The sequence below is a fragment of the Vanessa cardui genome, chromosome 4 (assembly GCF_905220365.1).
Source record: "Vanessa cardui chromosome 4, ilVanCard2.1, whole genome shotgun sequence".
Taxonomy (NCBI): domain Eukaryota; kingdom Metazoa; phylum Arthropoda; class Insecta; order Lepidoptera; family Nymphalidae; genus Vanessa; species Vanessa cardui.
The window spans coordinates 5,928,640-5,951,889 of NC_061126.1; the positions used below are offsets into that span (position 1 = coordinate 5,928,640).

Consider the following 23,250-nt stretch of genomic DNA (forward strand, 5'->3'; position numbering starts at 1 on the left):
ACCGTGTGGTTCCGGCATAATATAGTACCATACCATCACGACTTTTTGATGTTGCACCAATCGACTGAGGAATTTTTTGTAAAGCAAATCATTAACACAAAGTCCATCAATCACGTATCTGATGATAAATATCAATGTAACGGCAAAAGTATTACCGAAGATAGCCCAGGTGATCAACCTCATAATAATTTCCTAAATTTGTATAAACTTGTACACTGCGCCGACTCCGACCAAATGGAACAAGGGGACGAGCAATTATTGATGATGATTATGTTATTGTTGTATATCGTTCCACTCTATACAATTTTGTTGTTGTTATAAGTGTTGTTTTAAGATCAATTATAAAGTACTAGTAGTCCCCGGCGGCTTCACTCGCTTTTCAAGGGGTTGATTGTCATACAACCACAGCCTGTAAATTCCCACTGGTGGGCTAAAGGCCTCCTCTCCCTTTGAGTTGAAGGTTTGGAACATATTACACCACGCTGTTCCAATGCGGGTTGGTGGAATACACATGTGGCAGAATTTCTATGAAATTTGTCACATGCAGGTTTCCTCACGATGTTTTCCTTCACCGCTGAGCACGAGATGAATTATAAAGACAAATTAAGCACATGAATCAGCGGTACTTGCCTTGCCTTGCGTTCTAACCACTGGACCATCTCGACTCTTTGTTGGTTGTCATGTTTTATGCAAAAAAACGTAGCCTATGATATGGTACTTGAACACTAAGAAAGGATTCTTGGTGTTCAAGTTTGCTTCATATCAAAATTCATCAAATTCGGTTCAGCGGTTGGGTCGTGAAAAAGCGACACACGGACAGACAGACAGGGTTACTTAAACATTTAATAATATTAAGATATTAGATAAAAAATAACAACAAGAATAAATGAGAAACAGTTCTTTATCTATTGATGTTTATACACAATATTTACAATAAATGTTAAATATTGTTAAAGGCTTATAAATAATAATACATATTCAAAGGAGCAGAACCTTGGTCTGTATTAATGGTAGCAAAATATTTAGTTACATGACATGTGGTCGATACCGCAGGAGCCGCGTTTGTTTACAATGTAGGTAACCGTACATGTGGTTACACGAACATTATTGAGTGAGCTCTTTGAGTATTCTCCTTTCCACTTTACTCTTCACCTGACGCGGCAAAAAAAGGGTAATGGGTTATCAAAACATAAACGCCAGATGATGTTCTAACCGAGTTCTTATGTAAACCAACTACTTAAATAAAACTTAACATTATTTTTACTCGTGTGATGTATACGTTTTAATATGCATGACTTTAGTGCAGTTCAGTACTGAGATGTATAAAAATACGTGAGCCACTGATGTGTGTGTTTGTGTATGTGTGTGTGAGTATTCTCAACTATTAAAACGATGACAAAAATTATATATAGTAATAAATTTAACTAGCTATATAAATCTTGTAAAAGAAAAGAATAGAAACAATGTCCACGTAAAAAAAGACTAAAAGAGTAGTGTTTTACTACCGCGCGAATATTCACTCCCTCTTTGCAGTTTCCCGTTTTGTTTCGTGAGTTTTTTTTAGCCAAGATGCTCGGCGAAATGGTCGTAAGAAAGAATAAGTAATAACTTCTTACGAGAAGTATGTTGTTACTTTTTGGCTTAGGCTAGAATTGTTGCATCATTTCACTCGCCTTATATATGAACAGAAAATAGTAAAGCCTTAACAAACGCTTTCGTGTAAAAGAAAATATACAAAATTTAGGACAAATTGCTTCATCATTCGCTCTTTAACACATATCAAGTGAACAAATGCTCCAGTTGCTATTTCATTAGCGAAGGGTCGCGTGAGATATACACATTCTCTTGCATTTTAAAATTAATAGTCGACCACCCTTGTCAACGGACGTTCGCGGGGTAACCGGTCAATGACCCCAAGTATTTAGGACGAACCGGGGCTTTATAACATTGAAACAAATACGCCAGGAAGTAGGGCGAGGGGTTCGAAGCGTCAATGGTTTCCTATCCTGACTTCAAACTTTGACAACTTCTTAAGGTAAATTATTCATCAAGGGACTCGGGATATACTTGTTTGCCTGTCCCTTAAGACGGCTTAAACCCTTATGACCGTCGTAATTTCATCAGACCAGCGTGAACAGTTTCTAAATTAAACATTTAACTTTAACAACCATTAAGAGCAGCGACTACCTTTCGATGGCATCAGCGTCGACTTCGTTTCCATTGGCCAAGGTTTCTGTAATCTTCATCGCTACGGATTTCTTCGAATCACAAATGATCCCTTTCATGTAAACGCTAGTGTCAAATCATTTTTAACTTTCAATAGCAACACGCAGGTCGCCGCGAACGCACTCTCCACACTGAATTAGATGAGAGCAACGCGGGGGATCTAATTCGATGATACCCAGCTCGATTGCAGCAATTTTGTCCTGCTATTATTGCAAGCACGAGGGCGGGACAGGACATAAGCTCTCGAGCGAAATTGTTGTACAAATAGGTTATTAACGGCCTCAAATGTGACTGACTTCGGGACGTGGGAATGTCAGGGACATATTATCGGTTCTCTTGATCGTAAGAAACAGAATACGATGAACGCAACATCAATACCTTTATTGTGGAGAGAATCCATAGAAGTGACTGGTGTCTATGATGAGGTTAATTTTTTGTAGTAAATTCTTGGAGTTTAATGAGTATAAAATCATAAGGGAACCGATATTATATTAAAACGGGCAGATAGTCGGTGCAGATAAGTAAGCTACAAAGCCTTATTCTTTGACCAACAGTAGGATATTTATGGCTTTACTTTATCTTTTTCAAGGTTTTTTTTTTGTACCTAGACGGAAAAGTATACACTACAATACGAGTACAGGCGTTTCTAATGTATTTTAGTATTTTGATGAATCAAAAACATGATAAACTTGTATCCTAATTATTTTAGATAAAATTAATTACTACGTGGTATAAATATAGTACGTTTTACCTTACTTTCTGGATGGGTATGTATATTATTCAGCTATTATAACAAAGGGTATTTTGCGCAAGAGCTGTAATTGAGGGACGCAGGGGTCGGATGGTTACGGATGCGGATATTGTCGATTTCACTGCGGAGACAGTCTGTGACCATGATTCTGAATGGAAATACGATTTTCCTTTTTTTAATTGATTTGTAAGACAGCTGAACAATAATCCATGTTATACTTCATAATCATAAACAAATGCCCTGTCATCGTCTGATTTAGGATGTTATGACCCTTGAGATCAGACGTCAACGAGGCCTGAAGTTGCACAAACTTCCGCTTCGAGCCGGAGTTTGAAACCAAGACATCTAGTCTGACGCCTTATATCAAGCCAGCACACAAAGATACAGATAATTAAGAATGAACGATTGTATTGAAGATACAGCTGAAGTTAACTGACTGACTGAGCTTCCACTAAACATTTAGAACGCATTAGAACAGCGTAGTGGAATATGTTCCAAAACCTTCTCCTCATAGGAAACCTTATCCCAGCAGTGGGAAATTTACAGTGTTGTGGTTCTTGATATTATTGAAACCCTATCAAAACATTTGCCTAAAATATTTTGTACTCTTATATTTGGTTTTATTTGTCTGTCATTTTTAATGGTTTGGATCATAAACATTACTTTGAATTGCCGACGATGCACTAAAAATAATTAATTTAAAAAAAAACACAAAGACCGATATTTCTAAAAAAAAGAATGTTGACCAAATTTACGTCCACCGACGATTTATAATATGCCGCTAAAAATATTCTCCGGTTAATCTCACCGTGTGAGCATGTAACTCGCAAAATGCACAACTACCGGCCACGGAAGATTAGTGTCAATTTAAATTTACGATCACATTCGCGGCTCACGTGACCGCCGGTGATTTTGTAACAGGTCGATTACGCTGCCATTTTGTTCTTAAGCCTTTTAAAACAATCGAGTATGAAATACAAGTTAGTTCATTAGCGTAGTCTTGAATACCGAATTGAAGCTTTTTTGCAGCAGTATCGTCGAAAGATCCTTCATTTTCCAAAATAAAAAATATATTTTACTCATTCAAAGACGTTCTTAAGTCTGATGTCTTATTTTAAGTAAATGCTTCTAATGATGGATTACATAAAACATTTTATTTCTTGAGACTTACTTGAAAGACAACTTATTATCCACTATTTAATTTATTAATATAAAGCCACATTTTTTTTAGTTACGTACTATCAAAATATATGTACTTTACTCAAGCAGGCTTTTGCAAGCACTAATGAATCCTCATTTAAGAATACATATATTAAGTAAAGCTACCACCGGTTCAAAATTTAGCTTCTGCGAAGAAGAGCAGCAAGAAACTCAGTAGTTACTCTTATCAGTTCTTTTTGTTAGTGTCTTAACTAATTACGAGAGAGTACACATTCTTATGCGAATCACGTAAGATGGAAGAGACGCGACTCCTTTATATACTATTATACCTTCGATTGACCGATTAAGTCGAGATTGAAAAATCAATTAAAATTTTCAAAGCAAACTAAACATATGTGCTTCACTTTCATTTTTGCCTTATACAATATCGTCACCGTAACTAAATTTTAACCAAAGTTTCACACTCACAATATATTTTCAAAGAAATTACGTATGTCATGGTCTGAGTGTTCATATTATATTTATATTGTGTGTATTCCCAAGCCCTCGACACAGCATTCAGGCAAAAGTAGTTGAGTGTGAAGCGTTTTTTATAAGAATATCTCGACATCGTCAACAAAAAATCAACATTTATTCAATGATGATAAATTCCAATGCCTTAAGAGTAAATTACAGTGATATAGCATTTCCTTAATAGTTGCTGAAAAACAATTACAACTATTCAAAAATGAAAACCAAAGTGTTAAACCATAAGCAAAATTTGTAAGTAAGAACAGTTACTGTATAAAACACAAAAAATACATTTATATTTTATAAAATAAGTACTTTACAGAAACCCCATTTTATTTGACATACAAATAAAACAATATGAGTTATTACCGTCACACAAAAAGCAAATGTTGTAGTATAATAAGTGTTCATTAAAACTTCACGTAATTATTATTTACTCATATATTTTTATTACTTAAAGTCGTTGGCCAAAAGGCGACGCGCAGTCTCGTTTCAAGCACGCTCGCGCTTGCTAAGAACACGAATTCAATTTATAAGCAAATCTCGACTTTAATCCGATGAAATAAATCTCATTTTGCAGTAATAGATTGCTGGTACGATTTTGTCTAGCTCTGCATACATAAATTGTACCATTTAGTAGAGACTGGAATAGATGGAAATATTCTCCGTGGAGTAGTGGCGATTTGCATAATAATTCATTCAAGAACTTCCTCATAAGTGGGAATGCTTCGGATTAATTCGGACAATACCGTAAATGTATTATTAAATCTATTAGCGTTTCTCTAATCGGTCCGGACTGTGTCAGAAGCTTCTGATATCTTCTACGTCATTCTATGGTAAAGCAACAATCTGTAAATGTCCCACTTTTGATTGCAACCTCTCCTTTTGGGTAAACAATCCGTTTGTATGTTTAAATAAAATGTCGCAGTAATTTGTACGTGTATATTTTCACTTAAAGTTTTATGCTAATTTGAATCAAAATAAAATATGGTTAACACTATTTACCTAATAGTAATCTAAAGTTATTACGTCTTTGATTTGTTTACAAAAAAAAGTAAGAAAAGCCTTTATTTTATACTGTATGGGGAAATAAGCTAGTATTATCATTATTTCTCCTCTAACGAATGTTCTCGAACTTTTGCTTTCCTAGTAATTGGCGAACAATAATATCAAGTGATATTGTTCTTTTCAATGAAACTGCTTGGAAGTGCTCATTAAAGAAACTTGACGTTTTCGCCCTGATTGCGAAGTCCCGCCAGCGGCGTCGTGACAGTTTATCACAGGAACAAATGTTGTCCTTCCGTCTGGCAGATAACTTTGTTATATACACTTGACATAACGTTACGAGAACAAAAACAAGAATTATTATGTTCGTTTGTTGTTCATATGCAAGAACACTTAATATTCTTGACTAGATTTAAATCTTTTGTAAAAAGATTTACGATGATTCTAGACAAGAGCACTATAAACAAATAAAATGGGCGCTAAAAGCTTTACGCTTTTAAATATCCAACTGGAAATACTCACAACAGTACATCGAAAGTTTAATGTTAACATTATAAACACTGAATTATGAAAGTAACCGCTGTTATATAAATATAAGTGAATATTCCACGACTGTGTAAAAACTCGAAGAGAAAGAATTTTGGAGCTTATCTACCACGTGACTTCAGTAGTTGGATACGTATTACAAAGTATCAAGTATACAATATTTCCTGAGGATGTTTTTTTCCACTGCTTTTGGTGGTCACCAAACATTTTTTAACAAAAATTAAATACATAAAAGTTGTCAGCTCCTTGATCGGATTTTAAACTGCAAACATTAATTAAGATTTACGTTTTTAAGCCACTGACCCCTGTCGGCTCTTATATTGGCTGTTAGATTTAAATGAACACCAAAATGCCTTACATCATAATAATAAATAGTCATAAATATAATATACTAAAATCATTTACTAAGGATTCCTCGATATTATCGATTTTTTTTTTATTTTTATAACTAGCGCTTGCAATTCATATTCCATGAACGCCTAGACATTTTACAAGGCAGGAATGTATTCCCCCAATAAGCTGCGTAGGCGACACACGTCGAGAGGTGGAGAGGCAGCGGAGACATCTGTAGGGTCCTCCAAGTCACAATAGCTATAAGCTAGGCGGTAGATGCATCTCGCACAATGCTCCATAAAACTTCAAACGGCATAACTCAGTTATATTTAATGACCTGCCCTTTAATTTTCATTTACAAAGGATTAGAAATATAAATAAAAGTCAAATATCTCAGGAAACATTTTTAATGTTATTTTTTTTTATGTAGTAAATAGTGTTCTATACGGGATATCGATTACCCAATTTAAATAAAGAACGATTCTGTAACCAAAATACGTTGCTACATTTTTAAGATTAGCGTGTGTTATTTTTACGTACAGATCCTAAAGCATTAAGCCGAAAATATACAAAATGAATATAAAATACCAAAATTTGTATACTGTAATCCCTACAACATCGTTGTGAAAACGCAATTTTACAGCGGTATTTATAGTTCTGAAGCTGACTAAATATAGCGTCATGGCAACACCACGGCCCATTAACGTTATCTCCCTACAAATCACCATTGCCTATTTTCACACGATCACAGAACCAGTATACGCACACATGTGCCATCAATTACGTAAAAGGAAATATAAGTATCTGAGATTTCATCTCAATTTAATGTATACCCATATAAATATCCTACTTGTCATTTACTCCTTGTTTTATTTTACTGTTCAAAGCTATGGAGTCAAGTATGAAGCGGTTCGAAACAGAAATATTAAAAAGGGCTTAAGTACAATTGTAAAAGATTCAAGTCGTAGATTAAATCAATCTCTCCTTGAAAGTCACTTACTATATGTCTTGTATATTTATATACGTTTCCGAAACTTTTTGTTGAAGTTCTAATAAAAACTATAACATATTTTAAACGGTGTAAATGATGAATTTTGTTATCAAGTACGATTGTTTTAGGAAAATTTCATAGAACGTACAAATAACGAGAAAAGTTACCGTATTACCTGCCAGCATATAAATAGAACAAAAACAAAAAGTTCTGAATTTAAATATTATCGAATGAAAGCATACAGTTCTAAAACAGTCTATCTTTGTCTCCAATATAGATACTATAACTAAAACAGAGCATTTATTAATAATTCATGGGACATTATTTGGTTTTTAGCTACAAAAATATACATGAGCAGAAAATAGCACACTAACCGCCACTCAAAGCGCCTCCATACACCAACAGCGTTCATTAACCACACAAAAGTGTACATTTGAAAACTAGAGTAATATCAAAGTTTTGATCAAAGTGGAAGCGACAGCGAACAATGAAAAAAGCGCAGGAACTACAATATGCATTTTCTTCGCGGACAATGTGCGAAATATAAAGTGCTGAAAAGCGCTTTCGTGCTATCTTTTTAAAAACTTTACAATTTTGTTGTCACTGTATTCTAAATTACAGCATTCGATGAATATGTATCTAAACATTAATACTAGTTATAAGAAATTTAATATCAGCGGTAAGATGCCGTAAAGTATTAGTAAGGGCTTCTCTCGCTAATTACATTCCGGCTATCATCGACCCCGATGTCTTATAATATTCCCGCTCAAGTAACTCGTAAAATGACTCGATTTACTGAGAAGGATGACACAAATTCTATGCCAGCGTTACTGCAAGGCGCGTATTCGAGATTAATCGCGTTACTGAATCGTTTGAGGAAAAATAATTTGAAGGTAAAATACAAGATATTATAATGTACCGCGTTAGGCTCCGCTAAAGGGTTTTATTATAATTAAAATAAATACAGTTAATTAATTCCAATGTAATTTGCTTATTCTAAGTCAGATAACCAACGGTGGCGGTATAGGGGCAATAGTGGACACTTGGTGCTTCCCAGGAGTATACATAAGAATGTAAATACATTATTTAAATATGTTTAAAAACTTGTTTTTATAAATAAATATGCTATATACAATAAATATTTATAAAATAATGCTACTGCTAGTTTTCTTTAGTTATCACTTTAATTGGAATTTTATAATTAGTATACAAAACTTCCGCACTAGTGATAGACGAAAAGCCTCAAGTGACGTTTCTCCTTTTTCGATAATTTCGATTTAATTAGTTTCGGGATGATACCTTTTCTTCTCGAAATTAACAGCACAGACTCTACCACCACATGAGATTCTAAATTACAATTAATTTTGTGTTCACATCTTTGTAACAAAAACAAAATCAAAACAATGATTATCGTTGCGTTGAAATTCACTCCTAAAAGGTAAGCAATCTATGGTCTAAATTTTATCCCGATGAAAATGTAACAACGGTACAGTTGTATCGAAAATTGGCTACTTTCATTATAAAAGATTTTAAGGGCCTGGAAGAATATAACAAAGAATAGACATGAAAGCGTTTCCGTATCAAAACAATGCAACCCATGGGGAGCCCCAACTTCCGGCACCTAATGTCAGAGAGGGAGATCATGGATCCACTTTATAGAGCATCTCTATATTTATGTATAATAGATTAACGAATATTTTCACAATGTTTTTGTTTTATAAATGAAACAAAGGAACCCATAAATCATAAATGTTGCCAGTTCAGACTGAAGCGTCAATAAAATATTCTCTAGTATAAAGATTGATTGAGCAATATATTATATCCGGTATATCAATATGGCTAGCCTAGTAAGTAATAATTAATTCTACTATAATGTAATCGCTATATTACCATTTAATAACATAAGACTAGCTTCTTTTATTACTCTAAATCAAGAATTTATTATTAGGTTATTAAGATAATTAACCATAGGGTACATTAGATTACCCGTATTATAGAATATTAAAAAAAAATGCACGTAACAGTTACCTACCGTAATTACTTCATATTATTGAACAAAGTCCTTCCGCAGTGTTTGTATGTTTATTTGTCTGAAAGCAATAAACTTAAGCATCGTCAAATCAAATGTAATTATATGAACGTCGCAAATGCTGCGTATGCCAAAAACCAAAAAAAACGAAAAGATTTATATAATGTATATTAAGATATTAACATTTTATGTAAACTCTTATACGGAACTAAGCCGAGAATGCTGGTATTTTATAAAATATTATGAAGTTATTTTTTTATTATTTCTAATAACCATAATTCAATTAGTAATTTGTATTTCTATTGGTTGTATTTGTATGTCCATACAGTTAATAACAAACAGCTAGCACAATCTTAATTGTTCAAGCTTGGAACAGGATAAGCATTAATCTAGAGTAAGGATTTAATTCAACAACGGGACTAAATAAACAATGCAATAACGTAAATGCAGTTCGATTAACCCTACTCTAAGAGCTTACAAGATCTACATATAAATACAGATAAACAAAGGCTTACCTAGTTTCTGTTAAGGAAGGTAAACAACTATAACTGCGATAACATAGTTGAATAATTATATCTTAGAAATTAGGAAAGCATTATTTATTCACGACGTAAATAAACACAAGATGTTTTAAATATTTGAACTTGTTATTTAAACCTTAACTTCTATGAAGTAAAATATAAATGTGTTTTAACTGATCTGATTAGAATTACTGATACGATAAATATGTCGATTTCAATGTACCCTTGTCATCCTAAATATTCGTACATTTCTAATTTAAATAGACTTCATTTGTCTTTTGATAACGATCGCAAGCGTAGCCTCAACGTTAAAAAGAAACATGTACCTTAATAAAAAATCACGGTTACTACATTTTAATAATATAAGTTGAAACATTCGTAAAAAAACTTCCGACATCTCAATTTCCAAATCCTTGTATGACATTAAATCTATTATAGTAATTTATCATCACGTCGTCATCCCAATGTTATTCAAATCGAGTAACTCAAACATTTTTATCAAAGATCGTACGTGACTCAAACAAAAAAACCTCAACGATGATTCCTGCAATGTTGCCACCGTATAAATTGATGGTTTCCCCATTTAAATAGTGAACCTAGAATAACAATGTTTGATTTATGACGCGTGATAGGTCGTTGAGTAAAATATTACCCGCGAGGGCGTCAAGAATGGGGGAGATGCGAGGCTTCTTTGTAGGAAGATTCAACGCAGATATGACTTTTATTCAAACGCAACCTATTGTATAGATATTTAAGTTAAGCAAATTGGTGTTTTATTGACCGTTTAAAAGGAAATTTAACTCTTATTGTTACATCTCAATGAATGTGCTAATGTATGATTTGTTTTTGTAACTCGATCTTGTTCTCGGCGGTATAGGAAGACACCATGAGTGTACTGTCTGCATATCTCGAATTAAACTGTCACATGTGTGCCATACACTCAGCCCTGTAATACGTTGGTTTTTACAATGTTACACGTTTACTATTTATGTAACGAATGTTGTGAGTGAGTATTTCTTAATCGAATGTACTGTGTACCTATAATATTTGACGTAGTGTTGAGCTTTTAACGCCTATAATATAGTTCAGTTACCATTTACAGTTTTCAATGTTATTTATAAACTAGCTATGTTCGCGAATTTGTACGCCTATCAATTTAACGATTTTTTTTTTTATTGTAGCTTAATTAACTCCTAATAATACCAGTTTTCTGTCAGTGAAAATCCTGTCAGATATTAGCCGGAACAAACATACATAGAGTCGAAAATTAAAAAAACATTATTTTGGTATATGTACCGTGTATATTGAGTATTAAATAAAAAAGAGCTTTTTTAATATTACAAACACACACTCCCATTTTATTATAAGTATAGATTACATTTAATTTTAAATCGGACTCATTTAATCGAGAGATTATAATTTTATAATGTCAGTTAATTAACAACCGGGGAACATAAAGTATTGAAACTGCTTTGTATTATCGATTAGGTTAATTTTCCTCTGGAACTTCAATTATGTTCAGGCTATCTTATAATGCCTTTTACTTATTCCGGCATAACGGCATCTGTTACCTTGCACGCCTGAGATATGAGCCTCAACGCCCCAATGTATAATGGGCGTGAATAACCATTATACTAGCATAGATGGAGGCATAACGCTAACGATATTTGCATTGTTTCGAATATATTGATTTTGGATTAAAGCGAAAATGGTAGTTTTAGCTTGTGGGGTTTCGAAAGGTTGTGTCGATATGACAGTCATATATTATAAGTCATCTTGATTTTTGCTGTTAATATTATAAAAATAAATAGCAAATCATTCCAGTTTTAAGTGTATAAAGTTCCAGTAATTGTTCATTTCTTTTTCTCGTATAACATGTAAATATAATAAATAAATAAATATAAATATGAGACAACATCACATACATTACCCTGATCCCAATGTAAGTAGCTAAAGCACTTGTGTTATGGAAAATCAGAAGTAACGACGGTACCACAAACACCCAGACCCAAGACAACGTTGAAAATTACTGATAATCTACATCGACTCGGCCGGGAATCGAACCCGGGACCTCAGGTGGCGTACCCATGAAAACCGGTGTACTCACCACTCGACCACGGAGGTCGTCAAATATATATACATATAATATTGACTAACATTAAAGTTTATATTTTTATATTTCCTTTTACTCGTACTCAAGATGAATACTGTGCTTATTTACAACGTATTATATATAACGTATAACAGAAAAAAATAGTGGGATAGCATAAAAATTTAAGAGTTATATATAATTTTAAATAAAAAACATGCGAGTCGTTTATGGTAAAGACTGTTATCAAGTACCGTAAATAAATTAGCGTTATATATCAAGTATATAATGGTAATTTACATAAACTATAGAACTAGTATTTTTCACAGTATTAGTCTCCCTTAATGTAATTGAGATGGTAATTTGATTTGTAGTCGATGAAAATACGAAGGGAGTGCTTAAGGTAATTGGCACTTGATAACCTGCCTAGACAAGGGAAGAGATCGCTTTGCGGAGTGATGACTGTATTCTTATTATTACTTTAGTCAGTCAAAAGAGCGAATGTTTGACTTGATGGTTGTAAGTCACCTTCTTCTATTAATATTCGGACCAAAACACATTAAAATTATTGCTACGCCAATCCATGCCAATCTTTGAAATCAACAATGTTATTTATATGTGCTATTCTACAAGCAACACTTACTATTTTTCTGTTACTATTTAATGGGTGAGTAAACTCATGTAACTACTCACAAGGGCTTATGCCCTTGTTAGTATCTAATGTCTTGTTTCCAATATCGGGGGCGCATTCTCGATGTAAGAAATAATTAATATTTCTGTGTCTATGGGCAGTAGTGACCTGACTTAAAATCACCATCAGGTGACCGTTAAACCACCACAGTAAAAAGCACCTGTGTTTCGTAACACGATAGCATAGTAAGAGCTCTGATTAGTCTTATCAACTCCTGTGTAAATAAATCGAAAGAAACCCTATAGCTGAATTATTTGCACATTGCAGTTCAGTATTTAAGACTTGTTTAATGAAATTGGAAACGAATCAAAATTAGGTTTAATTTAATTTAATTAATTTGCGCCGATAGTATGTTTTAATTCCAAACTAAAACATACTATCGGCTACAAACTAGTTTATTGAACCTGCCGGGCTTTCAAGGCACTATTTAAATTAGAATAACGAGTTAATACAACATTTTAACTTGATATTTTTGCTATTTTAATATTACCGTCTTATAATAACACTAAAATAATGTCGGTGAGCTGAAGTAGACTACTTTAACTATGAACGCTATTAATAAAAAAACGTAATTCCTACACTCAACGCGAACGATCACACAAAGTTATTTAAAATTAATAGCATGGTGGGTAGGATTGTTAGCGCAATTTTAACTTACATTAAGGTTTTCAATTTTAGAAGCGGAAGTTCCTTCATCGCGGATGAATATTCTGGTGTAATCATTAAAGCGATTAAGTTTATTACCTATCCTAGACACGCTTTATACGGTATAGACTTTTATACAAAAGTTTTTAAATAAATCGCATTTGTAAGTCTAGCAATTTAATAAAACCTTTGAAATCTCATAGTACGAATAGATATTCGATTGGATTGGCTGTTAAAGTTGAGTCCGATTTTATCCTTACTATCAAATCCTATTCGAGACCTGTAGATACTCGAAACTATTATATTAGAGCCAGTATTTGTGTTTTATTCGTTTAGCTAAAATCCGTTTTGGGATATTATAAGGAATTCATAACACAATGATATGGGTTTAAATATTGTAAAGACACTTGAAAATAATAGATATAAATTATTTTCAGAAGTAGAGGTTAAAAAGTAACTACTGAGTTTCATGCCGGTGATAGAGTTACATTTGATCCAAAACTGTTATATGAAAATGTTGCTTTTATAATTATACTTGAATAAATAATAAGTATTGTGTTTGATTGATTAATAGAACCACGTCTTTGGTTTATCCAAAATCAAATTTTGATTTAATAATGTTTGATAACAATTTTATCCCAAATAAATGTATAACAACATATTCATTTCGTACGTTAGTTCGAAATATATTTGATAATATTTTTATTTCTACTAGAGTATTGGCTGCCAATGTGCAGTCAGAGTAAGAAAACCATCGTCACTTTTCAAATTCATTCCTTTATCAAGTCTTAAAGTCTTAGTTCCTTTTGAACTAAATCACAAAACTAACAACTTTATATAATATTAAACTTACATAGTATGATAACTCGATTCAAAATAGTGTAACATCTTTGTTTTATATCATATGAAATCTTTTTAATGGCGTAATTAGACATTCCATATTTAAATTAGATATGACATCTTCTACTGAATTATCAAAATATTTCTGTCAGTGGCATATATGCTCGATCGGTAATGCAGATTATCGTTCATAGTGAGCACGCGAAAATAGATCGTAAGGTGACGAACCATTTTTTACCTCGACTGTACATAGTTTGGTATGTCATCCCATTATGAAAAATACCGCCTGTTTATATTTTGTCATTTCTATGAAATATATTTGTAAAGGTAAGTCAAAGGCCTCATTCATCCTGTAATTATCCTAGGCGAAAGAAACTTATACGCCAAATTCTATAGAAACCAGTACACATTATTTGTTAAATATTTCGACATATGAAATTAGACACATAACAATTTCGAAAATATAAAATAAAAAAGTAAACGTTTAATTTATTACGCGCTAGAAAGTACATGTTAATTACAGTGATTAATAATTACTGATATTTTTAAAGGTAATGCGTATTAAAAATCATATGAGGATAACTTTAATCTTTGCTCATCATGCCAGACACATTTGTTCTAAGATTTCATATAAATTCTGCTCCTTAAGCGCTATGAGTGTTTTATAGTCTCAAGCGTCAAAAAACTTATATGCTTTATATTTTTCAACGTCTACCGCGTTTGCTGAGAGTGACGTTAAGAAAAATATCTTGCTCGTGGAAATTAAATATCAACAGTAGCGTTGTGTATCTTCGTTTATACATACATACAGCGTTATTGTAATTTGTTATTGTATTTACTTTTATTGCAATATATACATGCTCAACAAAGCCTGTAAATTTCCCTAAGCCTGTTTTTTACTAAGGCTTTTTCTCTTAGGAGAAAGTTTAGAACATATTCCACCACACTGTTCTAATGCTGGTTGGTGTAATACACATATGGCGGAATTTCTTTGAAATTAGACACATGCATATTTCCTCACAATGTTTTCCTTCACCCCAAACACGAGATGAATTATAAACACAAATTAAGCACATGAATATTCAGTGATGCTTGCCTGGGTTTGAACCCGCAATCGTCGGTTAAGATGCATGCGTTCTAAACACAGGGCCATCTCGGCTTACGTACTCATTTACATTACAAATCCAATATATTAAATGTCATCATATTTGTTGTTCATTTATTAGTAGTAGACTTATGTGTTGTCAAATATACCCATGTCGCTTAAATTTTCACTAACACGTATGCAAAGTTCACGAGCAACTATACAAGTCAATTATTGTCGTGACAGCGAATTCAGAACTCGAGGTGTTCTAATTAATTGTATTATACAGCCTTCGTAATATCGGTTTACTTGATAGATATAACCTTATTTACTAAACATTGTTACTGTTCGTTTTACACAATTTATTTATTATATTATATACACATATCTGTTATATTTATATATAGTAATTTAAGTATTATACGAGAAAGCCCAGTAATTAGAACACCAGGCAAGTACCACTGAATTTTCATGTGCTTAAATTGTGTTTATAATTAAGCTCGTACTCGGCGTACCCAGCAGTGGGAAATTTACAGGCTGTTAATGAAAAAAAATTAATGACTATGTGAAAACGCATAATTAAAATGTTTGAAGAAATTTCTAATCAGTAATTCTGAGTATAAAGTGCGAAGTATTTCGAAAAGGAAGCAACACTTTTGTTTGTATAAGCGAATAAAAACGCGACTTCTATTGACTGACGCGAGGCACGCGATTCGGCAAATACGGCTGACTATCAAATGTCAATGTTATGTGAACGTTTCCCCTTTAATCATGCACCGGTTTCGTCACTCCGCAGCGCGACAGACTGTTTCGGTGCAATTTAGGGATCGCTCTTGCTGAGCTGTCTGGCGTGAAATTAGCGTCACATGTCGGCTCAAGTGCCAACCACTCATATGTTCATGTTACCGATTACGCCATAAACACTGCAATAGTGGATAGACTTTTAAAGGATCGCGGGAAGTTTCCAAGTGGCCATACAAATGAATGTTGATAATTATAAATGTGTAAGAAGAATGCCTGTGGGAATTCTGAGATAGGTTTTCATCGTACTTTTCGTTCTCATTTCCGTCCTTTTGTTTATGGAATTCATCCAATTTACACAAGAATCGTTGAGGCCCAGTTCATTATTTAAGTTCATTAAGACATTTGTCTCATTATACTTTAAAAATACAACCAACTGATTGTTCGAATGGCCTAAAAAATATATTTTTAAAGTCGGTTAGACATATCATCAAATTTATCATCGTCGCTATTCAATAAATATATGATATTAATTTACAACAGACACACTTATCACACCAGTACCAGAAGCCCTTCACGCTGACCGCAACTCCTCGAGAAATAGTTCAGTACTAAATGTTCTCTGACCTGTTGTGTGCGGAGTCGTAATAACCGACGAACTCCAACTGAAATTTTAAGTGCTCCAACTCTACCGAGGTCAATGGGATGCGTATTGGAGCATACAAAGTTTATTTTTCTCTCGAAACATTATTTGCTTACCTATTTTGCGAATATTTCATATTAACGCTTATTGCTTTATTGCTTTCCGGGACCATGTAAACTTATCTAGTTTACATGGTCTTCTGGGTACACCAAAATGCATGGTTTAAGAAAATGACAGATTTTCTGTTAAGAGACTTTTAGTAACAGACTAGTACGTTTCGAAATTGGTCGTGTTACATCCCTTGATGTAAATTATGGAACGCCTTTAGTCCTACATCCATCAAATTAATGAAAAGAAAATGGAGATTCCATTTGATGAACTGAATGAACCTTCCTCATGTATATCTTCTTTAAGAATTCCGGCGTAAATCATGGAGCAAAACATTAACATATTCATTAGTATTTACTTTTATTTTACAAAAAGAGCATATAATTGCTTGTGATCACATTTGCCCATTGAACTTACGATTAGAAAGAATCAAGAAGGTACCTTCCTCGATAAGGTATCCCATAGATCTAATAGAAATACAATAGTATACATACATTCTCGTTTTCTTTTCACTAAACACACACAAGTGATGACCAAATAATAACAGTAAATTGTTTCCATGAAATATGTGAATGCATACGCATGATAAATCGTACGCATTAATCTTAGCTAAAAGGCGGAGAAGCGATTATGATAAATGGAATCTCATAAAAATACATTAGAGCAAGAACGTACATAGATACACTCATATATTATTACATATACGCATAATTGAAATCAAAATATCTTTATTGAGTTATAATTTTGTTAAAATAATAATTTAGTAGGAAAGAATTCAATTCTACGATCTATGAACGATAGGTCAGCTACTAATGACAGGTTTTCTTACTGCTTGTGCTACATATTGGCTGTACTAATGATAATTTCAACCTGCGTGTGGTAAGGCCCCCTTTCTCTGACAATACATTAAGGCGACTTTAGCTGTTATCAAAAACCTCTAAACATGTACTTAAAGGTAAATTATTTTAATCCAATGTAATTCTGGCTTGTCCCTTTGTACTATGAAAGACAGCTTTCGATAAAACCATTAGAGATTAGATTTTGAAGATAATAGTGAGTGAATAAAAATTAATTGGTATGCATTAGTAGATATTATTTATTATAAGGGAAATTATTCATTATTTTTTAAGCTTTTTTCATGCAGTATTTCGAAAGCAATCGATACGAATTTGTTTAATTGCTTGATATTCATAATGAAATTTATACTCCAACAGTGATATAGTTAATATTTTTATAAATCTTAGAGAATACAATAGAGCAACATGCGTTGCCATGAAATTACCAAAGTTTACCATAATTAAAGGTACCTGTTACGTTTTGATTAATTTAATATATTCATCATTTTAGAGTAATTATATGAAATTAAGACATATTAATTTTAATTATCAGTATGAATCAATCACAAATCTAAGGATAATTTAATAAGATTATATATAAAGGTTCTTTATCAATTATATGAATCGACAACGAGTAAATTCCAAAAATCGTACATTTAAAGTGAGAAACAATTAGTTACCTTTTAAAATCTGAACTGAAACGGCGCCGGCGAATCGCAATTAACTTTACATTGAAGTTGACAAAGGACGCTTTGAATGTCATAGGCAATGTTTGTTTCGAGCGCGGGAATTTTCGAATAAGTACTATTACGACTACAGTCCGAAGTACAACAGGTTACCCGAAGCCTTTTTTACTAACATTGATTTTTTTATGGTGTAGGTTGACGGTCGCGCATATGGGCCACCTGATGGTAAGTGGTCACCATTACCCACAGACAATGACGCTGTAAGAAATATTAACTATTCCTTAAATCATCAATGCGCCACCAACCTTGGGAACTAAGATATTATGTGCCTTGTGCCTGTAGTTACACTGGCTCACTCACTCTTCAAACCGGAACACAACAATACTGAGTACTGTTGTTTGGCGGTAGAATAACTGATGAGTGGATGGTACCTACCCAGACGGGCTTGCACAAAGCCCTACCACCAAGTAAAATTGATAGTGACTTGACAGTCGTTCCCTATATTAATATTATAAATGTGAAAGTAGCTTAGTCTGTCTGCATGTCGCTCTTTCACGACCAAACCGCTGAACCGAATTTGATGAGATATTGTATAAAGCAAACTTTTACTCCAAGAAACATTTTTTCCTAACATCCGATACCCCATACACAAGCGAAACCGCGGGAAAAAACCAGTACAAAGTTATTTTTAATATCACTTTATGTTTGTAATAATTTTATTACAATTGATGGAAAGATTCAAACAATGTACATCCATTTCCCTGTTAAAATGTTATTGTAGACAAACCATAATGCGTTAATTGTGACCCCTCTAAAGCTAACAAAGCCCCTCCGATGAGATGTTATGGAGCGTGATGTTTTATTAGTAAAATTTATTATTTTATGTCATTCTTTGTTTTGGTAACGGAGTACGTAAATTACATTACACAAAAACACTGTGGGATCTCGTAGCCTAAGTTGAACTGTTTGTATTTTCTACCATCTGAAGTTTATATTTCTTTTTTCTATCTTTTAACAAGACTTATTGGTAAAACAAAAATACATTTTAATATTACATTAAATACTTGGACAAAAAGTATTATATACTTACAATTATTATATATATATATTTTTTTAAACATCCCGACGAATTGTTATATTTAAAAGATATTAACTTATTCTAAATAAGGTTTACATTAATATTTTTTATTCAAATTATTTCATTCATAATGCAATTCTTAAAATGACTAAAAAAAAATATTAAACATATTCTACGTACGTTTATAATATTAAATACGTATTTGAAAGAGCGTAGGTAGATTATTTTCTAAAAGATTTGAATTGGAAATGTGTGAAGAACGTGCGGCATTTCAACGTATTTTGTCGCCATAATAATAATGAGGTTTTCATAAAAAAAAAAAAAAAACTTCAAATGAAAAGCCGTGTCTATCCGCTGCGAACCTTTGTTTGCCATGTGTCTGGTAACTCAGTGCTGTAGTGTATGAAAACGCAGCTTTAGATCTTTCGCATGGCATCATCAATCAACACGTGTCATAATGTCGAGCGGATACAACATGTGAGGTCGAACTATTAACATAATAAATCTTACTTTCAAGTATTTTATTGTTTTGTTCTTTTAATAATTATCGTCTTTGATTTATCGTTTTTTTTTAAGTCGTGCAAGTATACTTAACAAAATATTTTGTCCAAGGTATAAGACGAAAAAAGTTTAAAATATCGATACTTAAGATAAATATATACAATATAACAGCATCATATAGCATCATAGCATGACATTATCTACAGGTTAGGTTTCTAATATCTCCCAAGACATGTTCATTAGGGCCGGCGCGGCCCGAAGGTACTTATGGATTAAACTAGGAGCAGGGGGAATCATTATAAACTCTTGTTATATTCTCTTAAAAATATAGATTAAAAAAAATCTTAAAAATTGTATTTAAATATGTATTTCGATCTATTTAAAAATGCAATATTCACATTACAAAAAAAACCTGAGATGGCCCAGTGATTAGAACACGTGCATCTAAACCGATGATTGCGGGTTCAAAACCCGTAATATTCATGTGCTTAATTTGTGTTTATAATTAATCTCGAGCTCAGCGGTGAAGGAAAACAACGTGAGGAAACTTGCATTACATTCCACCAACCCGCATTGGAACAGCGTGGTGGAATATCAAACCCTCTCCTTAATGGAAGAGGAGGCCTTATCCCAGCAGTGGGTAATTTACGGGCTGTTACTTTATACTTACATTTATGTTATGTAAACGGGTCTTTATTTTAGTAATAATATAGTATTATAAAGTATTACTCATATTCTGAAAGTAATTAAAATATCGGGCTTGGTGTTATTTCGGCGAGCTTCATATCTAATTAAGTTTCATGGACATGTTTATTCGTGATTGCAGTTCGTCCAGCAAATGATAACACTCGTTAAACCCGATGCTACCGTACTGATAAAATAAGCTGGATTATATTTATTACAATGCATTTGCATTTTTATTATTACATTTAAAAAGAATTTAAATTTTACATTCTACAATTCCTATTCTTTAGGGATTTGAATAATCTTATCAACGAATTGTAATAGCGTATGTATATCTTCTTTTTTTGAAATTTAAAAACCAATAGGTATACCTAAGTTAGTTCAAACCGTATTTCGAAGCTATGTTATTATATATAAAACAAAGCTGAATATAGCTGAGTTACCTATAAATAGCTAAATACCAATTTGTATATTGTTATTCATTAGATACAACAATAATTAATATTTAAGTTATTACTCGCCATTTCAATTAGATAAGTAAAATATAACTGAATAATGAAAATAATGAGAGTGTAAAATCAATTTCATTCGTCTCAAAAATATAGTAGAAAATCAAAGCGTCGAAGTAAAAATATCCTTAAATGGTTATGATTGTATACTAATCCAGAATGTTACAGCGTGGTGAAGAGCGCTCGAATTTCATGTCCTTCGCTATATAAAAAAATTAATCATATTAATGATAGTTTAAAATGTTCTTGCGTAAAATATTTTAATCGTAACGTCATTTGATGCTTGCTGAATACAGTTAAAATCGTAAATGCGACGCTGAAAATTCACGTGATAAATATAAAAATGTTTTTCCACAGTAACGTTCGCTTAGTATTGATGTTCGTTGACCTGTACCGATATTATATTCGGGTTCAGTGAAACGAAGTAGTTGTAATAATCTATATCAAAATGGAATAGTGTACCAGAGAATAATGGAACGAAAATATATTCTTAGAATTTTATAATTAAACGTCCATTTATTGTTATGTACAAAATGAGATCAAATTACGTCACGGGTACAATATAAGCTATATTTGGTCGCTTGGCTACACTGTCACAGATAAAATAAAAATAGAATTTATTAAAAAAAATTAAAACTATTTTCAAATATTGTATAAGAATTACCAGTAATTAGTCCAAATTATAAGCATATTTCATTCGATTTAAGGCTATCACACATCTATAGTAGTGAATTGTCAGTATCTACTTCGAACAGCAATTAAAGCGGCCTTAATAAACACTATCAACTTAATGGTTACAAATCTATGTAATAAATGTCTTTAAGTATTTTATGTGATTTATTTATTATTGCTATTGTATAGAATGAAAGTAAAACATAATAACTGCAATTTTCCCATTGCTGGAAAGCTCGTCATAAGAAGGATTGGAGATTATTCCTGCTCTAGTGCAGGTCATATGACTGACAACTGAAATTAAATCCGATAAAATAATTAAGCCAGTTCAACTTAATACACTTATTACAAAATAATTTTTTTGGTATGTCAACACAGCTGTAACAATGTCAACAGATCGATTTGATTTGCAGATATATTCGAAGATTACTGGCCGGAGATTGACTTTTTCTATCGGAAAAATGTACGGAAGCGAACCTTCCGGTATCAGATAATCGTGATACATTAATATTCTCCGCACATCATACGTCTAATCACATCATGTCTGATCAGGTGCGACGCGGCATTACGCTTGACGGTAAACAAATAGCGAGATTTCCGGAGAAAACGTGCGCGGCTCAACTAGCAAATTGAAAGAGGAATACTAAGCAGCTTCATAGAACTAGGACTCAATCTGTTAACACGACTGCGGAACTAATAGCATTATGTGCGAGACTCTATGTATTGTTCATAATTAACATAATATCATTTATTTATTACCTACGTATTCATAATTATATCGACATATAACTTATTGTCAAAAAGTGTAACAACTTATGTTCATGTAATTAAAAACCCAAAAAAAACACCAGAATAATAAGCTGAACTGGCAGTGGGCTGACCATATTTGTAGAACCGATAACCGTTGGGGAAAACGTGTTCTAGAGTAGAGACCGCGTCTCGGCAAGGGTGGTGTAGGACGTCCTCTAGCACGGTCGAGTGATGATTTGCGCAAGACGGCTGGCAGGAGCTGGATGCGACAAGCCGAAGGAATACCACAGTGGATTTGGAGAGGCCTATGTTCAGCAGTGGACAAATATCGGCTGCTGATAATGATGAGTTATGATAGTAATGCCATTTATCTCACAAGAGACAAATAATAATATAAATTAAACAACATGAAAAATGCTCGTCCTGATTTGGACCCAAATTTAATTAAAATTCACGAACATCTACTGAGCCATCTTGAGCATCATACAAATAACACAGCTGTTACAAAAGAAATACAGCGTAATCTTTCCACATATCCATTTCCAATAATAAAATACCTATTTGAACCGTATTATAAAGTCTCCAAGGAATATCTCGGAACGCGTGAACAAAAATAAAAT

General features: G+C 32.9%; 1 protein-coding gene across 11 annotated transcripts in view; it reads right to left on the minus strand.

Annotated features, from left to right (window-relative positions):
• The window catches only part of LOC124544352 (proton channel OtopLc-like), a 62,370-nt gene that overhangs the window by 34,151 nt on the left and 4,969 nt on the right, over positions 1–23,250 (minus strand). Inside the window, exon 1 of one of the 11 annotated variants that reach the window (XM_047122869.1) lies at positions 2,188–2,345. The exons of the other annotated variants lie outside the window; for them this stretch is intronic. Within the exon in view, the coding sequence (XP_046978825.1) occupies positions 2,188–2,285 (98 nt within the window). The 5' untranslated portion in view covers positions 2,286–2,345. Of the gene's footprint in view, positions 1–2,187; positions 2,346–23,250 lie in introns of those variants that run through there. 11 annotated transcript variants of the gene reach the window in all.